The 21,557-nt window shown below is 39.2% G+C and overlaps 1 protein-coding gene across 1 annotated transcript; it reads right to left on the bottom strand.

The window, feature by feature from the left end:
• Window positions 1-3,996: 3,996 nt before the first annotated feature.
• On the bottom strand, window positions 3,997-21,306 carry LOC108117329 (45 kDa calcium-binding protein). The gene is given in 5 exon segments (XM_017229704.2): window positions 3,997-4,340; window positions 4,392-5,076; window positions 10,565-10,918; window positions 10,920-11,814; window positions 21,129-21,306. Coding segments are annotated over 4 exon segments (1,257 nt in total). The 5' UTR covers window positions 11,063-11,814; window positions 21,129-21,306; the 3' UTR covers window positions 3,997-4,265.
• Between the last annotated feature and the right edge of the window lie 251 nt (window positions 21,307-21,557).

The following is a 21,557-nucleotide window of genomic DNA, read 5'->3' as shown; positions in this document are numbered from 1 at the left end:
ATGTTAGCCTAAAAATCTTCAGGCAGTACAATAAAATTTCAATGAAAGTTAAAATAAATTTTAAATAAATTATCGCCTAATGATATGTTGAAAAATACATTCTCTATTAAATAGTTAACTATTAATGTATTTTTTTTCTTATTTTTAGTTCCCAGGGTATTTTGTTAGGCCATAACCTGCAATAATTTTATTTCTTTCTAGCATTTACCCTGCAGGGAGACCCCTTCGTTTCTAGCGCATATTTCACTATATTTTCATTTTAGCGCTTCCACACAGACACACACTCGCAGCACGCTAGCACTCACATGGATGCATGGCCACGCATCCACACAAACACACACATACACCCCCAACAATGGTCGCACTTCCTGTTTCCGCTTGTTGGCAGCGGTGTTGCAAAGTGTGAGAGGATGGAATGAAAAGGTGGGTGTGTGTGGAATGGTAAGGGGCGGGATCGGGCGAGATCGAGCGACACCGGGGTCAAGGGAGAAATTTGCATAAATTTTCCGTACATTTCGCACAGAAGGCAAATTGCATTTTCAGCATAACACGTACTCCATTCTACTTACACCGACATCAGGCCAACACACACACACAAACTTACATTTCGCACGCAGTAGTTTTTCTTTTCATCCGCCCCCAGTTACTCCCTCTATCCCATCCACTCCTCTTAACCAAAAGGTAGGCCGAGTTTTTCCCGGCGCCATCATCCTTATTTTCATTTTCAACCTCCTCGCATCGTCAGAAGCTTCGTCCTTATCCTGGCGCTCCATTCGTCTGTGTTAGTTTAAGGCATGCAAATGTTACGAAAATTGCTTTTTACTTCCCATCATGCAGGTGAATGAGTTCCTCCGCCCTCTCCCCTACCGTCACACACACACACACACACACCTCACACCGGCACCCACACACACAAGTAAGTTAAGTGTTTGCCTTGAAGTTGTTACTGCTAAATTACCTTTTGTTGTAATTTTTTGGCACTGCCGGGAAGGGAAGGGGACATCCTGCCCGCACAATGGACACAAAAGTTTTTTGTTAACCAAAATCAAATAAATATTAAAATAAATCCATACAATCGATGGCTCGATTTATTCATAGCCAATGCATGGTGAATATATTCTGTGTGTCAGCATTAAATACCAATGTTGCAGCTTTGGTGCTTACAAAAATAACATAAATATTCAAATTTCAATCAATTTCCCATATAAATGAAAAGCCTATCAAATGAATTTTCCCATTTAGGCATTAGTGAAATATTATTTCAGGTTTTTAATTGCTGGGTTGCCGGTAGAAATGCTTTTTCAGATACGTTTTTGCTATTTAAATGAGAGTTTATTTTAAATGCCTAAAGCAATTATAATCATTGCCTACTTATTTGGGCAATGCCTGTGTTTGGGTTTTTAAATTACTTTTAAAAGTGAATGTATGAATATGAAATTGCTTCTGTTTGCTAAAAGTAATATCAATATGAAACTGATAAACATATAATGTTTGATAAGTATTTTAGTCACGAAGTCTATTAGTAAACGTGGCATTCTGTTCATCTAATTTATAACGAATTTAAAATAAATAAATAATCCTTAAACACACTCGCTTTAATAATGTTTTAATCCCTTTGGGTGAAAAAAGTAAATAAACGAATAAATTTAATAAACTAAAAATGTATTTAAAATCAATGTTGAAAAATATAAGTCAGTAAGCCAATATTTATGCCATTGTCCTGAGATCCCATTCTTACAGCCAAACCTACCATTATGTCCTGTTAAATGATGTGTTGTGGGCCAATTTAAGCCAACTTCTCTATCTCTGTCTATCTCAGTGTCTTTCTCGCTTGCACTGCCTTTTTTGGGTATATTTGAACAATAACATTTAAAACTGATTTATGCAGCAAATTGGAGAAAAAACATTTAATTGCTACGAACGTGTTTCAGCTCTCTTCCTTTCCATGTAGAGTGTTTTGCGGGTTGTTCGGTAAAAATGTTAAATGCAATGTCAAGCAAAAACACAACAAAAATAATAATAAAAGAAGGAAAGAGGAGAAAAGGGGTAGGGCGATGGGGTAGAAGTGAAGCCAAATAATATTCTGCATACAAAATAACTTGGTTTCTCTAATGGCTGAATTTTAAAATGCATGAGCTCCACTCGGGGGTCACCCCTTCAAAAAAAAACCCCAGTCCCAACCCTCAAACCTCCAACCATCAACCCCCAACCCATTTAGTCCTGCTAGCATGTTTGTGTTTTCTGCTGTGCTTTGTGAACTGTTGAAGTTTATTTTTGCCAGATTTTAATATGTATGAGTTGAAGATGAAGCATTTATGGCAACACACAAAACACAGTGGCAGATAGAATACTCTGTATGTGTTTGGCATATTTATGCAGGTCTTCGACAGCTAAAGGGGGCGTTTCCAAGAAATGTAGGCGTGGCCGGCCTCTCACTTCTGTAATAGCAATTTCCTACGAATGCCTTCTCCAACGTATTTTCGGGCATGCTCAGCAATTTTCCCACTGGCAAGTGACTGACTAATGTAAGTTACGTGTATCCTCCACATACATATATGAATGTATCCTCAATGTGGACTTGGTTGGTGTCCATTCCCGCCCATTTTCCAACCGTTTGCCATGTTCCTCCAATAATGCAAATCATTTGTACTAGACAAGGCCGTTACATTTTCTTTTGGTGGATCCCTCGGTTTTTCATGTGGGAAATGTGGCTTCTTTTTTGCTGCTCGTTAAGTTAGCCTGATGCCATTTGTTTTATGTTGCTAACTCAATTTATGAGTTTCACTCATGAATCATAGGGATTTAGAAGCACTTTTTTATGAGTAGAATGTTGGAAAAACAGGTTATTAAGATAAAAGAGAATTTTTAAATGTTTTTTAAAATGAGTAATGAGGCTGTCCTCCCTTAGAGTTTCCTTTAAAAGTTAAGTTTTTAAATATTTCCCTAATTTTAAGTTTCGTTTGATAAACTCAAACTTAAATGAAGGCTTTCAGGCTCATCCATTACCAATCCCATCAGCACTTATCAAGACACTTTCCACACCAACCAAACCCAATAATTCTTATCATCTTTAACCTGGCCATCCTCCTGGCTCATAAAATATGCGTAGTCCTGTTCGCATGTCCTACATCTGTATCTTATTAACCGAATTGATGTGTTTGCTTATTTACCTAATGTTAGAAGGTATATACATATATATAGTATGTTTCTGTTCCTAAGCTCGGATTCAGTTGCCACAGACGTGTCCTTGCGTCCTTGCGTTTTACGTGCTCATTATCTGCGCTTCCGAGCAATTAGATTCAATTGCCCACCGCACGTCTATTGTCGGTAGCTGGCTGGGAATCCCCCGATCCGCTTGCCATCTGAGACTTGGTATGGGGGATTATTATTCCCGTAACGTTATCCGGATGGAATTCTCCGACGGCATAAACACACTCACACACACGTCACGTAGTCTATCCTACTGAACACTAGTCTTCTTCGTTGCTCAGCAGAACAACTAATCCATCACTATTTGCCGTACATTTTAAATGATTCTTTTAGCCAGCCTGGCATGGGTAAGTGGGGTATTAGAGAGGTATTAGCACCCATCAGAAAGTCAATTGCTTGTAAAATTCTATCTTTCTCAAGGCTATATATTCTTCAGCCTTTTCGCAAGGTAGAGCAGGCAGCAGCAGGGGCAAGACAGGATTCTTGGGAAATTTTTGCAAGTGACACTTATTTATCATTCGTCCCCTGTCTTATTTATCATCAGTGAACAGGAGCAACAGCAAGCAGCAGCAACAGAGGCAAACAAATTGAACAAGGACTTATCCTTAATGTGGAGTGATTTGTCTGCTCAAATGGAAGATGTCCTTAAGAGGATTTCGAAGGCGGCTGGAATTTAATTTCATACTTTGTTAAGAGCGCAAATCATTTGTAATCAGAGATAAGAGAGGTGAAATGGCTAAGTAAATAAATGGATTTAAGTCCCCAAAAGAAGAAATCACTGTTCCATACAATTACGTATATTTATTTTGAGTATTTCGTGTCAAATATTGTTTTGCTTTGCATCCTTAAAAGTTAATTATTGAAAAATCACACAGGAAATGATTTTATTTGTTGTCTCTTTTTTATGCTTTACATTTGATCTTAGCGGTTCGTAAAAAGTATATTAACATAAACACGCTTTGCTACTAAATTAGCTATTTTAGGTGCAAGAACTTACAAATTAATATCACTATAAATGCTCAAATGGGTAAGGTTAGTGATGGTGAAGAATAAAACTAGAATTCGGTGTGAAAACTATTCGCCGTGTCGATCATTTTGGATTGCAGAAATATCTCAGCGTGGTCAGTCATCTAAAAGGATACTTGAAAGACTTGAACGAAAGTTTAGAGCCAAGATCTTACCTCCTTGAGAGTCAACAGCTCATCCTTGTTCTCATCGCACAGGCTAAACAGAGTAGCCGCCTCCTGGAGGGCATATCTTGGAGTCTTCGGGTTAACATAGTTCAAAAGCTCTCCACGATCGGCCTTGCCGTCGTGGTTTTTATCAATGATCCGCTTAAACTCCTCTCTTCTCTCTACTAACGTCTTGGATATCAGAGATTTCCTCATCAGGTCATCATCATCATCCACATTTAAGTCAGAGAACTCCTCCAAAGTCAACTGATCATCCCCATCCTCATCGAACTGTCGCAGCAGATCATCCACGAGCTCCAAAAGATTGGATACACTGGACTCCGGATGACGGAAACTCAAATACTCATCGATGGTCAACGTAAAGAGATCCGTTCGAGCTGCCTCCGACCATCGGGCCTTGTCTCTCATCATGTCCTCCCTGGCCTTACGATTCAAAGCTGTGTGACGGATCTCATCATGCTCATCGATGTCAGCCTCTGTCATGCCATGCTCCCTAAGAAAGAACCGATGATACTCATCCCAGGTGATCAGTCCATCGGCAGGTCCGATATCCACGCGCCGGAACTCTCGTACGTTGTTCATTATAGCCTCATCAATGTGCTCCACGATCCGGCGGTTGATGTACTGACCCAACTCCTGGATGGACAAAATGCCATCACGATTGCGATCGGCTCTGAAATGGTAGGTTAGAAGATTTAAGGAAATTATTTTTGAAAAACTTTTAGTTTAAAAACTTTAAGAACATGAGTATAAGGTAGCCTCCATCTTAATTAAACAGTCAATCAAAATGATATTAGAGCTGCTTCCTTTAAAATTATTTTGACTTTCCCTAAATTGAGTAACAACTGAACTGAACACTTCCTGAATAATTCCAAACGTAACTGAGTTACGGCTTTCTAATGAAATGTACATTATACATTAACACAAACCGAATGGTCTCCATGGCATTTGGCACGAATTCCCTGTTGCATACTTGTCTTGTCCCCATCCTCGTGGAACACACCTCAACCGAATCCCCAGACATTTGCCTCTGCCCCGCCGCAGAGAAGTGGTGCCACCGAAATGCTGCATATGACAGCTGTCTAATGATTTCTCAAGCCCGCAGGCAACGTTTTGCACTGCGAAAAATTAACTAAGATAAATTTTCAATATATTAATATAAGCTTTTTATATATGAGTATACTCAAGTATATATGTCTTAGCATTCAGTTATTTTTATAACCCAAAAAATAGAAATTTGATTACAAAGTTTAAATTTTTTGTAATGATTTTTCACAATCTCTCCAATCGCATTTAGCGATTATTTAACTTTATTTTATAAACATTTTTTTTAAGTGCCCCACATCTTCCGGCAATGAAGTGCGAATGCCCAGAACAGGTGTCTGATATTAAAGCTGCTTATTGGGACATGGGCTGAGGATAGGGCAGGGTAAGGATGTGGGAGTGGCAGGAAGAGGACAGCAAACCACTGGAATAATCAGCGGATGGCAGAGGAGTGAGACCAATTGTTTGTGCCTGCAAATGTGTTTGTTTGTTTGTTTGTTTGTTTGTATGAGTATATGTACGAGGATGTGGGGACACAGCGGAAACGGAAGCAGAACCAGCAGCACCAGAAGTAGAAGAAGAAGAGGAAAAGGAAGAGGCGGCCACCGCACAGTGGTTTCATTAGCATATAGTTGATAAATAAATAAAGTTGCAACTAAAACGGTTTCAAGTTGCCTCTTCCTTTATTTTGGGCCAAGAGCAACTTTGCTTCTGACCCGCCCTCCTAATTCTTCTTTACTCGGTCACGTTTTTGCTCCTACAGCTCTTCAGTTTGTGTGAAATGTATATGAGAAACGTTTGCGGTCGTTCCTGGAGTCTTTTTCAAGTGGGATCAAAGAGATGAAGCAAAGGGGGCAAGGCAGGGGGGTTAGAACGCCCGGCTAAGTCCTCGAATATATAAAAACAAAGTTTTCGAGCTTTGCGTTGCTTCCTTTGGCGTCTTCTTGTACGTGCAAGAAATTGACTTGGAAAAAAATGCGAATAGAAACAAGTTTTCCATTTTAACAGAATTCCTGCAATTGAGGCGGCTTTGAAACGCGAACCAAAAAAAAGGGGGCAAGTACACGGTTCAAAATCCCCTTTGCAATGTTGGGCGTAGGGGGAGGGAAGTAGATTTGTTACAAAGCGCAAAGTGCATTTTGCATAAGCCTGCGGTTGCACTGAAGTTGGCCAATTGCCTTTGCCACAGCCGTGATTCCTTCAATTCGCTTTTCTATTTCTATTTTTGGTAAGAGAGGGTTCCTATCTAAGGATATTTGGCCCACAGTATGCCTTGCGTAGAAGGGTTTTGAGTGGTGCATAAAACTATTATTTGATTGCATATACACCAGTCTGTGGAGAACTTGTGTTCGTATTTATACCCTCGACTCTTTCTCTTTTTCAAGCTTTCTTTCTATCTCTCTTGCTTGCTGGCCTTCTGTCCTGCTCTAACATTTCAGTTTCTGATGGCAGAAGTTAAGCTTAACTGCTGAAAATTTAATGGGATTACTTCAAACTTGATTCCGACTGTTTAGTCTAGGCTTTTTCCCCTTGAACTGCAAGTTGTAATGTCTTGGGGCAGTTGGCAAAGCCACTTTGTTTCCTCAAATTAAATATTCAAATAGTTGTTAACTTTTAGTTCTTAATCAAAGTAAAATAATGTTGCCACTTAAAGTGCAACAGAAAGCATTTAATAAGGTTTTCTAACGTTTTAAGATTTGTAATTTCTTAATAATTAACTCAACTATGAATGCCAAATAGATAATAGGTCTTTATGCTTTAGGTCTTTATATTACCAACTTAATTGAGACTTATCATATAGATCTCCTTTGTGCATAGTTTATCATTTCAATCAGTTTGCTCAATCAATTTCATATTGCGAATCTATCGAGCGAATTAAATTTAATATTATTAAAAAGTTTCAACCTCATTACAGAATGTAAAATAAGTATTTCCAGCAAGTCAGCATAAGCCCTTAGGTGTTAACTTTTTGAAAATAGAAAAAAAAAGAGGAGAAAAGCATAAATCACATTACCGCACTACACACTTTGCTAAACGCACTAACAACAATAGGAAAACTCGAGTGAAAAAACTTTTCCGCGTGTTGCGCGCAAACTTTTGGCCAAAGTTTATTGCATACTTTGGTGCGTTCGCACAGAGAAAAAAAGAGAGGGAAAGCGCTGAAAAAGAGACAGAGAAAAAGAGGAAGTGTGCAATTTTAGCAGAACGCCCAATCAATGAGGGTAGCATGGTAGCTCGGGGGGCGTGGCAGGCTGCGGGTGCCGCAGGGAGGCCTAATTGGATGCAAAAGTCAGCCTGGACACGGACACGAAACGGAGGACACAGGACATTAGCCCGCCTCACTGGTCGATTCGGTCATGCATGGGGAATGAGATTGGAACTGCAAAACTGCCAACTGTCGATGTCATGTGGCTGGCCACAGGGAAGCCAGGGTAGAGGTCGAGGAGTAGCAGGGCGTGCCATGGCTTACAATTAAAATTTATAACAATGTCCCTTTCAACATCCAGAGACGAGGCGACAGTTGCAGATAAAATTTAATTGCTCCTAAAAATGAACAGGACACCCATATAGGAGAGCGCCGAATCTCACGCCCACTGTCAACCGCATTATTAAAATGAAATTTACATACGAAAAGAGGGGGTTCAGCGAGGTCATTTGGGCCATTCACAAAATGATGGCTATTAATTTCAGGCAGCAGCGCAATTATCACAACATTTTCTGGTCACTTTAATTGCAGTTTAATGCAAAGGCGACAAGTGGAAATCGCCACATAACTCACATTTACACCCAAGGGGACCTTAAAGATCCAACAAACAATAACAATTTAAGGCCATATTTAGTGGCTGGTTTAATTGCTCTTTGCCGGAATTTGAATTTGATTTAAACTCCATTGTTCGTCGTAATTCAAAATGTATTTTGAAACTATTTCGGGGTCAGGCAATGAAAATTCTATGCAAATAATTTTAATTTCGTCTGAGTAGAAATTCAAATGAATTTCAGCTCCCCCGGGTGTCGATGGTTTTAAATGTTATCTCTTGTCAAATATTAATAAAGCCTGTGTAAATATGTGCGTGGAATATATATACATTAAATAAACAAATACCAACATTGGTGAAAATGGCAAATCCGTTTACGCCCAGATTCCTGTCCAACCCGCAAAGTAAAATGCCCGCCCTAGAGAGATTTCCATGCTGACCTCCCACTACCTCACGGAGATGGAAAAACTTTGGTGTCGGTACCTCTGATTCCCATTTGCTGTAAGCCCTCCTTTTCCTCCTCTTTATGTTTACTGAGGAACACTACTGCACCGGTGGCTGGTCTGCTGATGGACAGCTTTCTGGATGATGCCTCTGAGGGATTTCAACTGGTTATCATAAGTGCCCAAGGTCGTTAGGAAATGAAAGGTGGCAAAACGGAAGCACTGCCCATGGCCTTAAGCCAAAATGAGAGAAAATGCGATGAGGTGAAAGCATCGGAGCACTTAAGAGACTAGCTGGAAGGCGGGAAGGAATGTGGAGCTTCAAAAGAGATCAGTGGAAGGATAAGTGGTAAGGTTCTTTAACCTTTTCCATCACTGTAAAGTTTTTAAAGAGAAAGTTATGAAGACTTCTTTGTTAAGAACTTTAAAATTATTTATATAAATCAATTTATTTATGTTTTATATTTGGAAATAATATTCAAGATTTAATAGGTATATTTGCGTAGCTAAACAAAGTTCAATGATAAGCCCTTCTTTCACCTTACCTTTCAACCTTTCTTTTTAATTCCCACCTTCAGAGCATCCAGTTTTTCCTTTTTCACAATCAAATCTCACAAGTTCTCTCTTTCACTTTGCATCAAACTTAATTGAACTAACATAAAGTCCCATTAGAAGCAAAGGTAAGCAGGATATCTCTGTTGGCATTTATAATCCTAGAAGAGTTTTGCCCCTCGAGGTCACAGTCAGACATTCTTAAATCGGAAAATCCGAACCGCAGTTGGGAGATGCTTTTCTACTATATTATTTATTGAATTGAAATGAGTTTTGCCAAAAGACGTTTAAAGTTTACCCAACCGCAACTTTGACTCCTTTCACTGGCTAAAGGAGGCCAAAAGTTTTCGGTTCGGCCCAGGCGTAAGCATAGAAGTCGAATAAATATGAAGCTGCAGTGACAGTTTGATTTCCCTCTGTTATTTGCCCCAAATTTATTTTCTTTTCCACATTCTTTCCTTTTCAACACCTCAAGTTTTATTTTCATGTTTGCCATGGCAGAGTTTTCATTTTTTGTTGGTAAAATTCCTGGCATACTGACTGCTTGATTACCCTCCGCAACCCAAAAAAAAAAAAAAAAAAATTTACCCCAGAGCATCAAATTGCAATTTTGCCCAGGACCATGACTGGAAACTTTTCAGTTTCCGTCTGAGCACCTCCAGACCCCGAAAACGTTGGCCAAAACCATCAACTAATCTATTACGACCTTCAGTGTAGCCAAGTAATTGGCCAATTGCCTAATCGCTTGTGCAGGACCTGAGACCGTTTTATATACCTTGTTTAAGTAATTAGGGGAATAGTGCAAGTCAGGCGGATGGAAATCAGGAGAGCTTCCGGCAAACCAATTACGAGATGGCATAGGTCTGAGATTGGAAAAGGTCATTTAAGTGGGGAGTTTATTAAATGCATAAATTCCTGATAAATATTCCACCCACTCTTTGGGCTTAAATACTTCTTGTTTTTTGAATAGACGAACTTTACAATCAATATTTATTATCTTCGCATAGCAGCCAGCTTGTAATTCGATTATCCTGATTGCTCGTTACAAATCTCAGTCCTTGTCCTCATTGATCCTAACCTTGCCGGCGACAGAATATCCATCCATCAATTCCAGCTGCTTTTGCTATTGCCACTAATTTTTACAATTTGTCGTACAACAAAGTTATGGAGGAAATGGGATTTCAAGAGGAAAGGGAGTGCGAGTTCTCTGAGGGGGCGTTGAAAGCCGCAGGCAACATCGTTATGCGCAACAATAAAGAAGCCACCGAACTAGTGCCAAATTATCAACCGAACTAACCGAGGCCCACGACCAAGGCCATAACTCAATGAGAGGGGAGGGAGGGGAGACGACCGGTCCAAAACTTACCGTTTGAAAGCTTTTGCCAGTATTTGCTTCTCATTCACATTGCTGGCCGCTAAAATAACTGTTTCTGGCTGGTTAGGGGATTTGCTGGCATTGCTGGCAGCCGCACTTTGCACTTTTTGGGGATTGTGTTGGGGATGGCGCTGGTCCTGGTGCTGCTTCTGGTGATACTCATTCCCCGAATCAAAATTGTTTTCTACGGGCTGAGACCTCAGCTTTTCCTCATGTTTTTGTTGCTCTAGTTCCTGTAGCGAATTCGGCCAACGTTGGGCACCATTATGTCCCACGTTGGGCGCCATTTTTGTGTCTGCCTGCGTGCTACTGCTACTGCTGCTGCTACTGCTGCTGCTGCTGCTGCCCCTGCTCCTTTAGCTGGTGCTGCAGCCTCTGGCTGGTGCTGTGCAGGATCAGGCCAATGAAGAACATATAAAACAAAATTGCGCACAATGTCGAGCAGCGGAGCCAGCGGAAGCTTTTGCTCAGCTTGTTAACGAAAGTCATTTTGTTGCCGCCGCCTTCGTCCTCGTCCTCGTCCTCGTCCTTTTCGTTCTCGTTATCGTTGTTGTTGTCGCTGCCACCACCGCTGGACAATAGATGGCAGTGGAGTGGCTGATGGCGATGATGGTGATGGCGATGGCGACTGGGAGGCGGTCGTCTTGGTGGTAATGGTGGTGGTGGCGTTGATGGGACCAGCTCTAGGTTCTGGTACACCGACTCCTCCTCCTCGGACCACTCGGCTTCCGGCTCTTGCTCCAACTTGGACCGCAGCTTTCAGGACTCGTTGCGTGTAATTTGCAGTAATTTCTGTTCACTCCTCGCCGCCGACGTCTCCTTCTTCGTATGCTTTCTTTGCGTTTTGAAGCCAGTTGCTCGGGCTGTTCCTGTTGCTGGTGTTCCTGGTGATGTTGTTGTAATTGTACATTAATTGACTTTTATGTTGCAACCAGCGACAGGCAGTCAGAACGTTGTGTGGGCCCGCAGCGGTTGATGGTTCTACTTGTGCAATTTGTATCACTGTGGCCACGCCCCAGCTGCCGCACGCCTTTTTTATATATACATATATAAGTAGTTAGTGTCGGGGCGTCGGAGTAACAACTTCTAATACCAATTTGATGCGTTATTGCCTTTCGCACGATTCCCATTTCCTTGATTCCGGGCCACCAGCATCTCGTCTGCATTTTACACCAATTTTACATGATTGTTAGGAGCGCCATTTCCATTATGTGCGCTGATAATGCTGATGACGATGGGTCCTGCGGAGCAGAAGGGAAAGAAGAGGAAATGGATTTTGCATGAGTAAAGTTAAGGAAATCGTTTCTCATTTCGAATTCGGGTCAATGGGTAGCGAAATTTATTGTCACTAAGTCAGAGGGTTTTAAATGCAATCGAATTTTAAATTTAAAGCAATTTGAAAAGAGCTCAGAAGAGTCATGAGAAGTACTAGTATTAAAAACTAATGTTTGTGTAGTAACATTGTTTAAAGAAAATCCTCATGTTTTTAGGTCACATCACAAAGTGAAAAACATGAACATTTTACGATTTTCCTTGACACGTTGCCATTCTTTGACACATTTTATTCCTTGTTAGCTTTTTGCAAATAATTTGCTCTTTTTAGAGTGGCCACTTTACTCAAGAATTTATGTTCTACAGTCGAGTGTTCTCCCCATTCAGCTTTCACATTTACCCCACAAAGTTATTAATTAGCCATTGCAAAAATCTTTTTACTCACTTCAATGGCCTCTCAAGGGGGCCAATCAAAGGCAACAGGAGTAGGGGTTTCAGCCATTAAGCAGCCAACGAGCGAATTAGAAAGTCCCATAAATTTCCCTTCGTTCTCATTATTGAAGTAGAGGGATTCTCAACTGGGTGGCGGAGGGGTTGGAGGTGAAGTGAAACGGGGTTCTGCCATAAAATGGGGCCAACCTAATGACTTACATAATAGGATGTACTAAAACAGAAGTCGTAAATGAGATCGGATGAGATGAGAGTTCAGATGAGATGAGAGTTCAAATGGCCAGCGCCTAAGCCATGAGATAAGTAGTTAATTTTAATGGTAAAAACATAAAATTCTCCATGTCGGCTGTCATTAATGTGGCCACATAAACAGATTTCCATGGCTGGAGGGTAGTAATTTGAGCTCGTGACGGATTTAATGAACGAAAAATCAGGATCAGGCATATATATAAAATGAAAAAATATATTCGTGTAACGTATTTATCAAGGTTTTCCCCTGATTTACACTTTAATTTAATATTTACTCAGACTTATTCAACTTTCATGGAAAACTCAAGCCCGCTGAACTGTAATCCATTGAAAGTGGAATTGCTTGTCAACATTTGCCATACCGATTTCCCTTTGTAAGAGTAATTTAATCAGATATTTACCCCTGTATATGTCCTCATATATATTTATGCCATATCTCATTCAACGAAAGCAAAATCGATGGAAATTCACACGACTCGACTCTCTACTCTCCACTCATATTCAATTCGATTTGACTTACTGACTCAATTTGCGTTTCTGAATATGTTGCACACATGTGTTCATGGCTCCGTACATTTGTGTGAATTTTATGATCTCACTTGCTGTTGTTTTTGTTATTGGCCTGGTCTGTTGCCATACTTTTTAACGCTATTGTCTCGCGTCGTTTACTTTTGCTTTCGTTTCGATGGCTGCTCTTGTCTTTGTACCACTCTTGTTTTTGCCTTTTATTGACCAACAGAAAACCAGTTGAGCATCTTTTAAAACCCACGATGCACTTGGAGAAAAACCGGCTTGTACGTGGGGGTGCCTTTGGGCTTCTAATATTTATTGGGCGGGTGCAACACAAATCCACTATTGCGATGAAATCACTGAAAAGGTTGTCTAAAAGTATGTGGTAAAAAGAGAAAGGCCTTTTCCTGGAATAATTTTATTAGATTTTCTGATTTAACGTATTTTGTTGCCTACTTTTAGGCAACCCGATTAAATATTTGAAAATATTGTCTGCGGAATAAGACTATAGCCTAGATAAAATCATTTCGTTTTTGTAAAACACAGTTTTATCTTATGAAAAATGTTTCACCACATTTTAGTTTTCAGTGTATATACACTGGCTTACACTCATTTAAACACTCAGAAAGCTATAAGCGAGTTGCAGATGTTTCATTCAACGCCGTGGCGACTATTGTCTTCTGCTGGCCAGCTATGTACATTTGGCCAATGCCATTCGTTGTTGCCATTTTTACTGTTTGTCCGTTTCATTTCTTTATTTTGACCGTTTCTGTTTTTTATTAACTGCTTCTACTTCGGCTCCGACGTTCGCATTCGCTTTTGTTTCTCCCTTTTAGCTGCAGCTTTGTTTTATGTCTCTGTGAACTTTTGTTGGTTATTAGCTTGTCCGCACTCCCAAACAGATGGCATAGGAGAGAGTAAGAGAGTGTAACAAACAAAAAAAAAAAAAAAGAAAGAGAGATGGGGAAAAAAGTTGGTAATAAATTTTTAATGAAATTTCTGTGCAACCTTAATGAAAATCGACCAGAGAGAAACAGAAAGATAGAGAGAGAGAGAGAGAGAGAGAGGGAGAAAAAGGCAGAGACAAATGGATGAACACTTTTGACTAGGAAGAAGATTTTTTAATCAAATTTACGTTCATATCGGGAAATCAAATCCAATTAGCAACTTTATAAGAACTTTTCATTTTGCATTTGCCCCAAAACCATCTCGGAGGCAACAAAGTGGATCTGCTTCAGTTACTGCTCATTAAAAGTGTCCCCCACGCAATGGAGATTGTTATAAGGATTCATGCTGAACGCCCGCTTTAAGGAGGCAACACCCCTTAATCCCTCTCTTGCCCCAAAGATAGTGTCAATATCAATAAAAATCGATGATGTAGCAAAAAATGCAGGGTGGTAAAAAGCGTAGAAAGAAATGGGAGTTAAAAAAATGCGTTAAACTTTATTGCAAAACTATTGCCAGACAAGTGGCACAGAATGTTGCAAGAAGGGGTGAACGGTGGGCGTTGGGTGGGTTATATCTGCCTGGAAACTCAGCGATAAGCTCTAGATGGTTGCACAAGTTTAAAGATTTGATTTCGGAAAAGCTGCGCCGTCGACATGAGAACTACTAAGGGGAATTCCACGATTCGTTTCTGCCACCTCCCCACCCTTTGAACCATTACAAATCGATGATAACGATGACGATGATGAAATGTTTGCTCAACCATTGATGGATCTATCCCAGTTGGTTGAAGGCTGCTGTTTGATGCGAAGGGGGTGGAGGATTGTTGATTGGCCAGTCGAGATGGGAGATTTTGCACAGTTGAGGGATAGCAGTTTCCCCATCAGAATGTTTGTTTACGCCAAGAGAAATGCAGTTCGCAGCAGCACAAAGATAACTTAAATACTCCTGGCTCAAGAATGTTTGAGCAATGTTGGAATTAAGGAGAGAGTGAGGCTAATCTGGGTAGAAACAGCGCCCAGATATCGACAGAATAGAAAAGGTAGTGCATTCTCTGAAAGAGCTCCCCTTGGAATTAAAGCCCTGAAGGAGCTTAAATCGGTTGTGTACGGTGGCTTGAATTTGTTTAAATTTCTTTTGCATTTAAGTTTTGAATGAGTTGAAAGTCAATTTCAATTCAAGCTTTTAAATGAAATTTAAATAGAGAAGAAAATCAAATGATCCAAGGATGCCAGGAGGCAACAAAATTTAAAAGTGAATGTCTTTCCTGCCTATTAGCATATAAACTGCATTGCATTTCAATTATTTGATCTTACGAAAACTTTTATTTCATTTTCTGGCATTAATTGGCAGTTATTTCATCAGCTACTGCCAAATTTCAATTACAATGCCATCAAGAACAACAAACAAAAGAAATTGCCTGTATTGAAATTTGAAAATTTAATATACTACCAAGTACTTAAAGGCCTAAGGCCCTTGGAGCTTCCTCAAATCACAAGCAAAATAGACATCATCCACTGAGCAAACATACAATTTGAAATTCATGAATTTCTCCATCCATGTCACTTTCAATTTGTGCAGAAATATGTAAACGCAGGCGATGGCTAATCAATTGCATTAATTATGAATAACTGCAATGGCAAACTATCTCCATATCAAAACTCTATCTGTCTATTTAGCTCGTTTCTATTTCTATCCGTAATTGAACATCAACAAAATCACTAAAAACCAGGCAATAGTGCCAACGGGCAATGTGGCTAAAAACCATGGCAACGGCCAAAAACAACAAACAACAAAAATTCCATAAAATATGCATAGGAAAATCCATTTCAATTTTTTGCCCATAACAATTTTCGAGACTCTGACATTTCAATTAAAACTCCAAACGATTTGATGAGCAATGATGACGATGATAATAATGTTGATGTTGCGAAGGATTAAAATAGGACCAAAACACCCAAAATTATTTGAATGGGGGCGGCGGGCAATGTTGATAGATTTAATTTAACTTTTTAATGAACTCGAGTTTAAGCCGCCCAGCATTTATTCCAATTAGCAAAAGATTTGTTTCTTTTTTGGGATTAGGATTAAGCCATATGCTTTACGAAATTGTCTTTCCGTTTAAGTCTGTTTTTAAATCGTTTTTATCAGATTCTTTGGGTGATACCCATGCATTTTTTTGAGGCCATAATCAACTCTTCTTTTGGCCAAAGTCAAAGCTGGCCCACTTGCAAATGTACGAGAATGTGTGCGAGTGTCGGTTGGCAGTTGATGTGTGCGAAAACTGCACTCAATCAGTGCCAAGCAAACAACCTGCAACAATCAGCCAGCAACACCAACAACCACCAAATGGAAAGCGGCGGGGAAAAGAGCAGGAAACAGACAAATAAGTTGATTTGTTTGTTGTTTGTAGAGAATGAAAATGCCGAAAAAGCGCACTGCCAATGCAAATACCCACCAGAGAGATGAAAAGATGGCTAACCAAAATGGTCAAGAGGAATTTGGGATGCTCTTTAAATTTCAAGTCTGCACTAAGAATATTTTTCTTTGAAAAAAGAAGAAATGGGATTTCATGGACTAAATTTAGCAGATTTCCTCTTTAAGTTTAAGTTTCGTTAATTTAATAATATAAAATATTTAAAATTTTAATTTGTTTACATAAATATTATTTATTTAAATAAGTAAGGAGATAAAATAAAAATATGAATATTTACTTTTGCAATTAAAAGATTAAAAGATTCTGTAAACAATTTGCGCTTTTATCCTTTCTTTATTTATTTAAAACAAAGTCAACACATTTTTCCGTTTATTAAAAATAACCAAATTAATTTTCCCAAACATTTTTAAAGAGTACAACAATAGAGAGATTTTCGTAATATGTTTTTTCTGGCGATGGCGCATACAAAAAATGGCAACTAAAACAAAGCTTCTTTGTCTGCCAGGACAAGCATCGCGTATACGCAGCGTGGCCAGCGCAATGCAGAGCAATTGCTGTGACAGCGGAGCAGCAGCAGGTGGCATCAGCATCACCATTAGTCCAGCAATGCTCATGGACAGGAGGGCAAGGATAGCTGGCGAATGAGCAATTCCCTGACCTGGCAAAGTGCACAACAAAACTGGGGATGCACTTGAATGCAAAAGCCTCGACCTGAGGACAAACAAATGATTGCAGACGCATGCACACAGTTGGCATTCGGGGGAGGGGGGAGAAAGGACATTGGCACTCCTGGTTGTCACTCACCTCCACACGTCCACGCCCTGTCAGTCAGGAAGCGATGTCAGTTGGTGGATTCAGGACCAGTTCCCAGGACAACCACCGACCCGAAAAGGAGTTCATCTCGCATTTTTGCACAAATTTACAGACTGGATTCCCTTGTACCGACGAGGCATTCATATGTAAATAAGCTTTTATTAGGTGTTCCCTGGCTGGCGAGTGGATGGAAACGAGAATGGAACTGAACCCAAGCGGCAATGGCAACCGACATTGGGGAAAATGCGGAATGGATATTGGAGTCTGAGTTGCATATTGATTGCTGTTTGGATTATTGAATTGATTGTCCCTCGCTTTCCTTTGCCCATCTTGGCTATTCTTTTGCCTCTTTTAGTAGTTCATCTTGGTAATAGAGCTATACGAATTTTTCCAATTTGCGTTTCCTTTACTTAAATATGTAATTCAGTTTTAATTAACATTGAGCTTTGTTTTTGGCAACTCCAAATCTACTGACATTGATGGATGGTTAAAGTTCCAAAAACTCAACTGCATAGCTAAGAAGATAAGTTTCCTACAGCCCCGGAAAATCAATCAAATTGGACATTTCTGTGTGTTCAGGGGATGAGTAACGAAAACAGATTGCCTTAGCTCTCGGATAATTACTGCAAAGTGGATTAACTAAGCTAATCCCAGCTAACCACCAGATGTCTAACTCACACTACCAAACAAATGAGATTACCATTAAACCGTATTTATTATTTCATCATTGGGAAGGGAAGGGAGCTTGGTTTTATTCAAACATTAACCCATGTTTAATTGCAATTTGATTGGGCTTAATCTGAATTTGTATCAAAAACAGAAAAGTAAAACATGAAAAACTCATTTGCCTCCCCCGCCTAAATCAATATGTTTCGAACACAGAGAAAGGTCTAATTTGGTACAGCACTGCGTATGCGTAATATGATTTTCATGCCTTTGCCCGCACATTTCATATGCCCTTTATCTAAGCTACAACATAGTATTGATTTACCACCAAATACATTTCTAATTATATTTAGTTTTGGGAAAGAGGAGGGGTGAAATGCTGACTGTTTTTCATGGCTCGAAATTGCAATTCGAACATTGGCAATAAAACGCGATTACCTTAACCGGTTGCATTTTAGCACTGCCAAAACAAAGTTTTCGGCAATTGAAACATTTAGTTAAGCCAGAAAGAGATAGAGAAGGAGTTATAAAAGATAGAGAGACATAAAAAAAAGATAGCGAATTAGATGGCTAGCCAAAGAGCGAAAGAGACGGGTCACGATTGTCGTTTTGCCAGTTTTTGTTTACGGCTGTATAAAAAGTGAAAGTGCACTTCAAGCCAACGGGCCAAGCAGACTGCTTATGCATATAGATACAGACATATATAAAATGCCACATGTCATCATATATGTATATATATATATATATACATACGCTTGTGTTGGCTTGTAATTTGAACTGCAACTGTAGATGTGAGCCGACATTTAAAAGTAACAGACACTTGAGTCGAGCTAGAAATGTCAGGCCTGGAAAACGGTGGGTGACAGGGGGTTCTAAAGTGGGTGTGCAGATGGGTGTTAAGGCCATCTAACTGGGGGATTCCCCCACGAATGAATATACAAGAGACTGCTCATGTATGTGTGTGTGTGTTGCGCGCTGACGTTGGTGTTGGGGCAACAATAAACCGTAGGGTAGTGCAACAAATGCATGAATAAACAACAACTCAATTTGAATAAAGCAACAGCAGCGCAGTCGACGTCGGCAGAGGGCTTGTCAGTGGGCAGTGGGTGGTGTCAGGTGGCAGGAGCCAGGTGGGTGGTGTATGGCGGTAGGTGTGAAATGTAAACTGAAGCTCAGCTTTAAAGTCCACTAAGCCTCAAGTTGCCGGTTCGGATTTCACACATTTTTCTTAAACTTTAAAGACAGCTGCAAGCTCTTGAAAAAATACTTAAGCTGCTTTACATAAATTAAATATTTTAAATTTTTAGTTCATACAACTTTTATTATAAATAATAAAACTAAATTGGACATCGTAAATTTTATAAATAATCGTTAGTGTGTATCAAAACGAAGACTTTTAAAGAATTCCAAAGTATTAAAACCGCCTAAAGCTTGTTTACAATGGTTAGTTAAACGTTTTAAATATGTAATGGGTTAAACAGGATAATTAAAATACAGATCAATAAATTAAGTATTTATAGGGTTTTCCTTTTTCACAAAAGGTGTGGATAAGCACACACTTACAAGCTTAAAACAGTGTTGAGTTATTTATTTAAAAGTTTTAAATTGTTATAATTAATCATTCAAAGAAAAGTTATTCGAAACTATAAAGGCTTTCTAGCAGATATAAAAGTTTATAATTTAGATGAAATATATAAATCGATTCTAACGAAAGATAAAATAACTATTTTCTATATGATTTCTATAAATTGTCACGGGATTAATTATTTCGAAACCCCCAAACTTCATTAAACAATTTTAGTAAATCAATAATTTATTCAACTTTGCTTGCACAAAAAACTTTAATTGGCTTTTTTATGTATATAGAAAATAGTTTATTTGTTATATATAAAATATATATATAATTATATAGAAAAACAGCAAAAACAGTGCGGTTTTGCAAACTTTTTCATAGCCAAAATCAAGCTCTGGCCGGGTGTTTATGTAAAATGGAAAACGGATTTTGGCTTCGCTGCAAAAACTGGTTGGCAGCTTTTCGTTCGTCTTGCGTTTATTGCATACAACAATTGATTTTCGTCAGACGCAGGGAAAGGGCGGGACGGGGAAAATGCAAATGAAAATGGCAAAGTGTTCAGCGAAAGAGCGGGATGGATGGATGGATATAGTGGGGCAATATATGTAGTTCCAAACAAACTTCAAATTGGCGAACACAAAAGCAGCTCTCAGGCACACACACACACATTTACTGCGACACATTTTACATAGTCAGACAAGTGGGTGGGTGGTTGAGTGGGTGGTAGAGTTAGTGGGTGGTTGGGTGGCGCCACCTGCGGACTGGGCGACTGCAACAAAAATGACAAACGTGCTTTTGATAGACTTGTTGACGACAAGCTCCTGGCACTTGGCAGCTGTCATCCGCAGCCCAGAAACGGCCTGACGTCCTCACACACGCAGGCACTACACCAAAAAAATGGTCACAAGTTATAGTTTCAAGGAGTTTGTAGATGTTATTACCCCAAAACCAAGAAATTTTGCCTAACTTTTTTTTTGACACAAACTAAATAAAGCGTCATTCGTATAGGACTAATTCAACTATATTTAAATACTATATGATACTCAAAAATAAATTTAAAATAATTTTCTGATCAAATTAGACTTAATTAGAATTGCGATTAACTATTCTAACTTTATTAGATAATAAATAAGATTAAAAACACTTCTTAATAGGCTAATACAATTTTATTTTTTTAAGAATTATTACAGGTTATATAATTAATATTCAATATCACATTTTTAAGTACATTTTCATTCAAAATTTAACAACATTTTAAACTATTAAATTTCTCTCTGTGCATTTGGGTTTATTTTTGATGTCTGGTCTTGTTTGTTAGCATATGAATGCGGTTGTGGCAAGGTGAGGAAGTTGGGAATTTTGTAAGCAGTTTTATGGTCAAACCGATTAATAAATAATGCCCAAAATCAATAGGATGACTCCTTGCAACGGCCATTTTTACGGCCGACACCGCCATTCATTTAATATTGCATATGTGTGCGGCTGAATGTATTTTGTGGTCCAATCTTGGTGATTGCAATTACAATTACAATCCACTTTGGTAATCAATTTGTTGTGTTTATTATGGCCACGGTTCATGGTTGCTGGCAGCAACAGTAACGAAAAAAATCTCAAAAAACTATACCCTATATTGCACTCACTTTTGCTTTCGGTTTTGTTTTGCTGCCCGTTTCTTGGGCTAGTTTTTTTTCACTTCTCTTTTTTGACTTGGTTTACGCGCGCGGGAAAGAACGAGATGACGTCGTAAGTTTCGTAAACGTGTTTTTGTTATGACCCAAAACACAGATGACGCAAGTCTGGCTTACCGAACACGTCCGATTCGCAGCGCCAGCAGCAACATACTGGCTTTGTTTTGGCCAAAAACATGCCAAGCGGGCCCGAAGTGGCCAACAAAAAAAAACGAAAGTGCAAGCGAAGCCGACAAGTTGTGCGTTACTTCATAATAATTTTAATGAATTAAAATAACTTTTACTTTTACTAACAGTATTTAAATCATATTTTATTGGAAATAATATATTCGTTTTGTCTACTGTCACATTAAATTTTTAGGAGTTTTAAAGCTAAACCGG

This window comes from Drosophila eugracilis, unplaced genomic scaffold (assembly GCF_018153835.1).
Source record: "Drosophila eugracilis isolate 14026-0451.02 unplaced genomic scaffold, ASM1815383v1 contig_440, whole genome shotgun sequence".
Classification (NCBI taxonomy): Eukaryota; Metazoa; Arthropoda; class Insecta; order Diptera; family Drosophilidae; genus Drosophila; species Drosophila eugracilis.
This window is presented reverse-complemented; position numbering and strand designations above follow the sequence as displayed.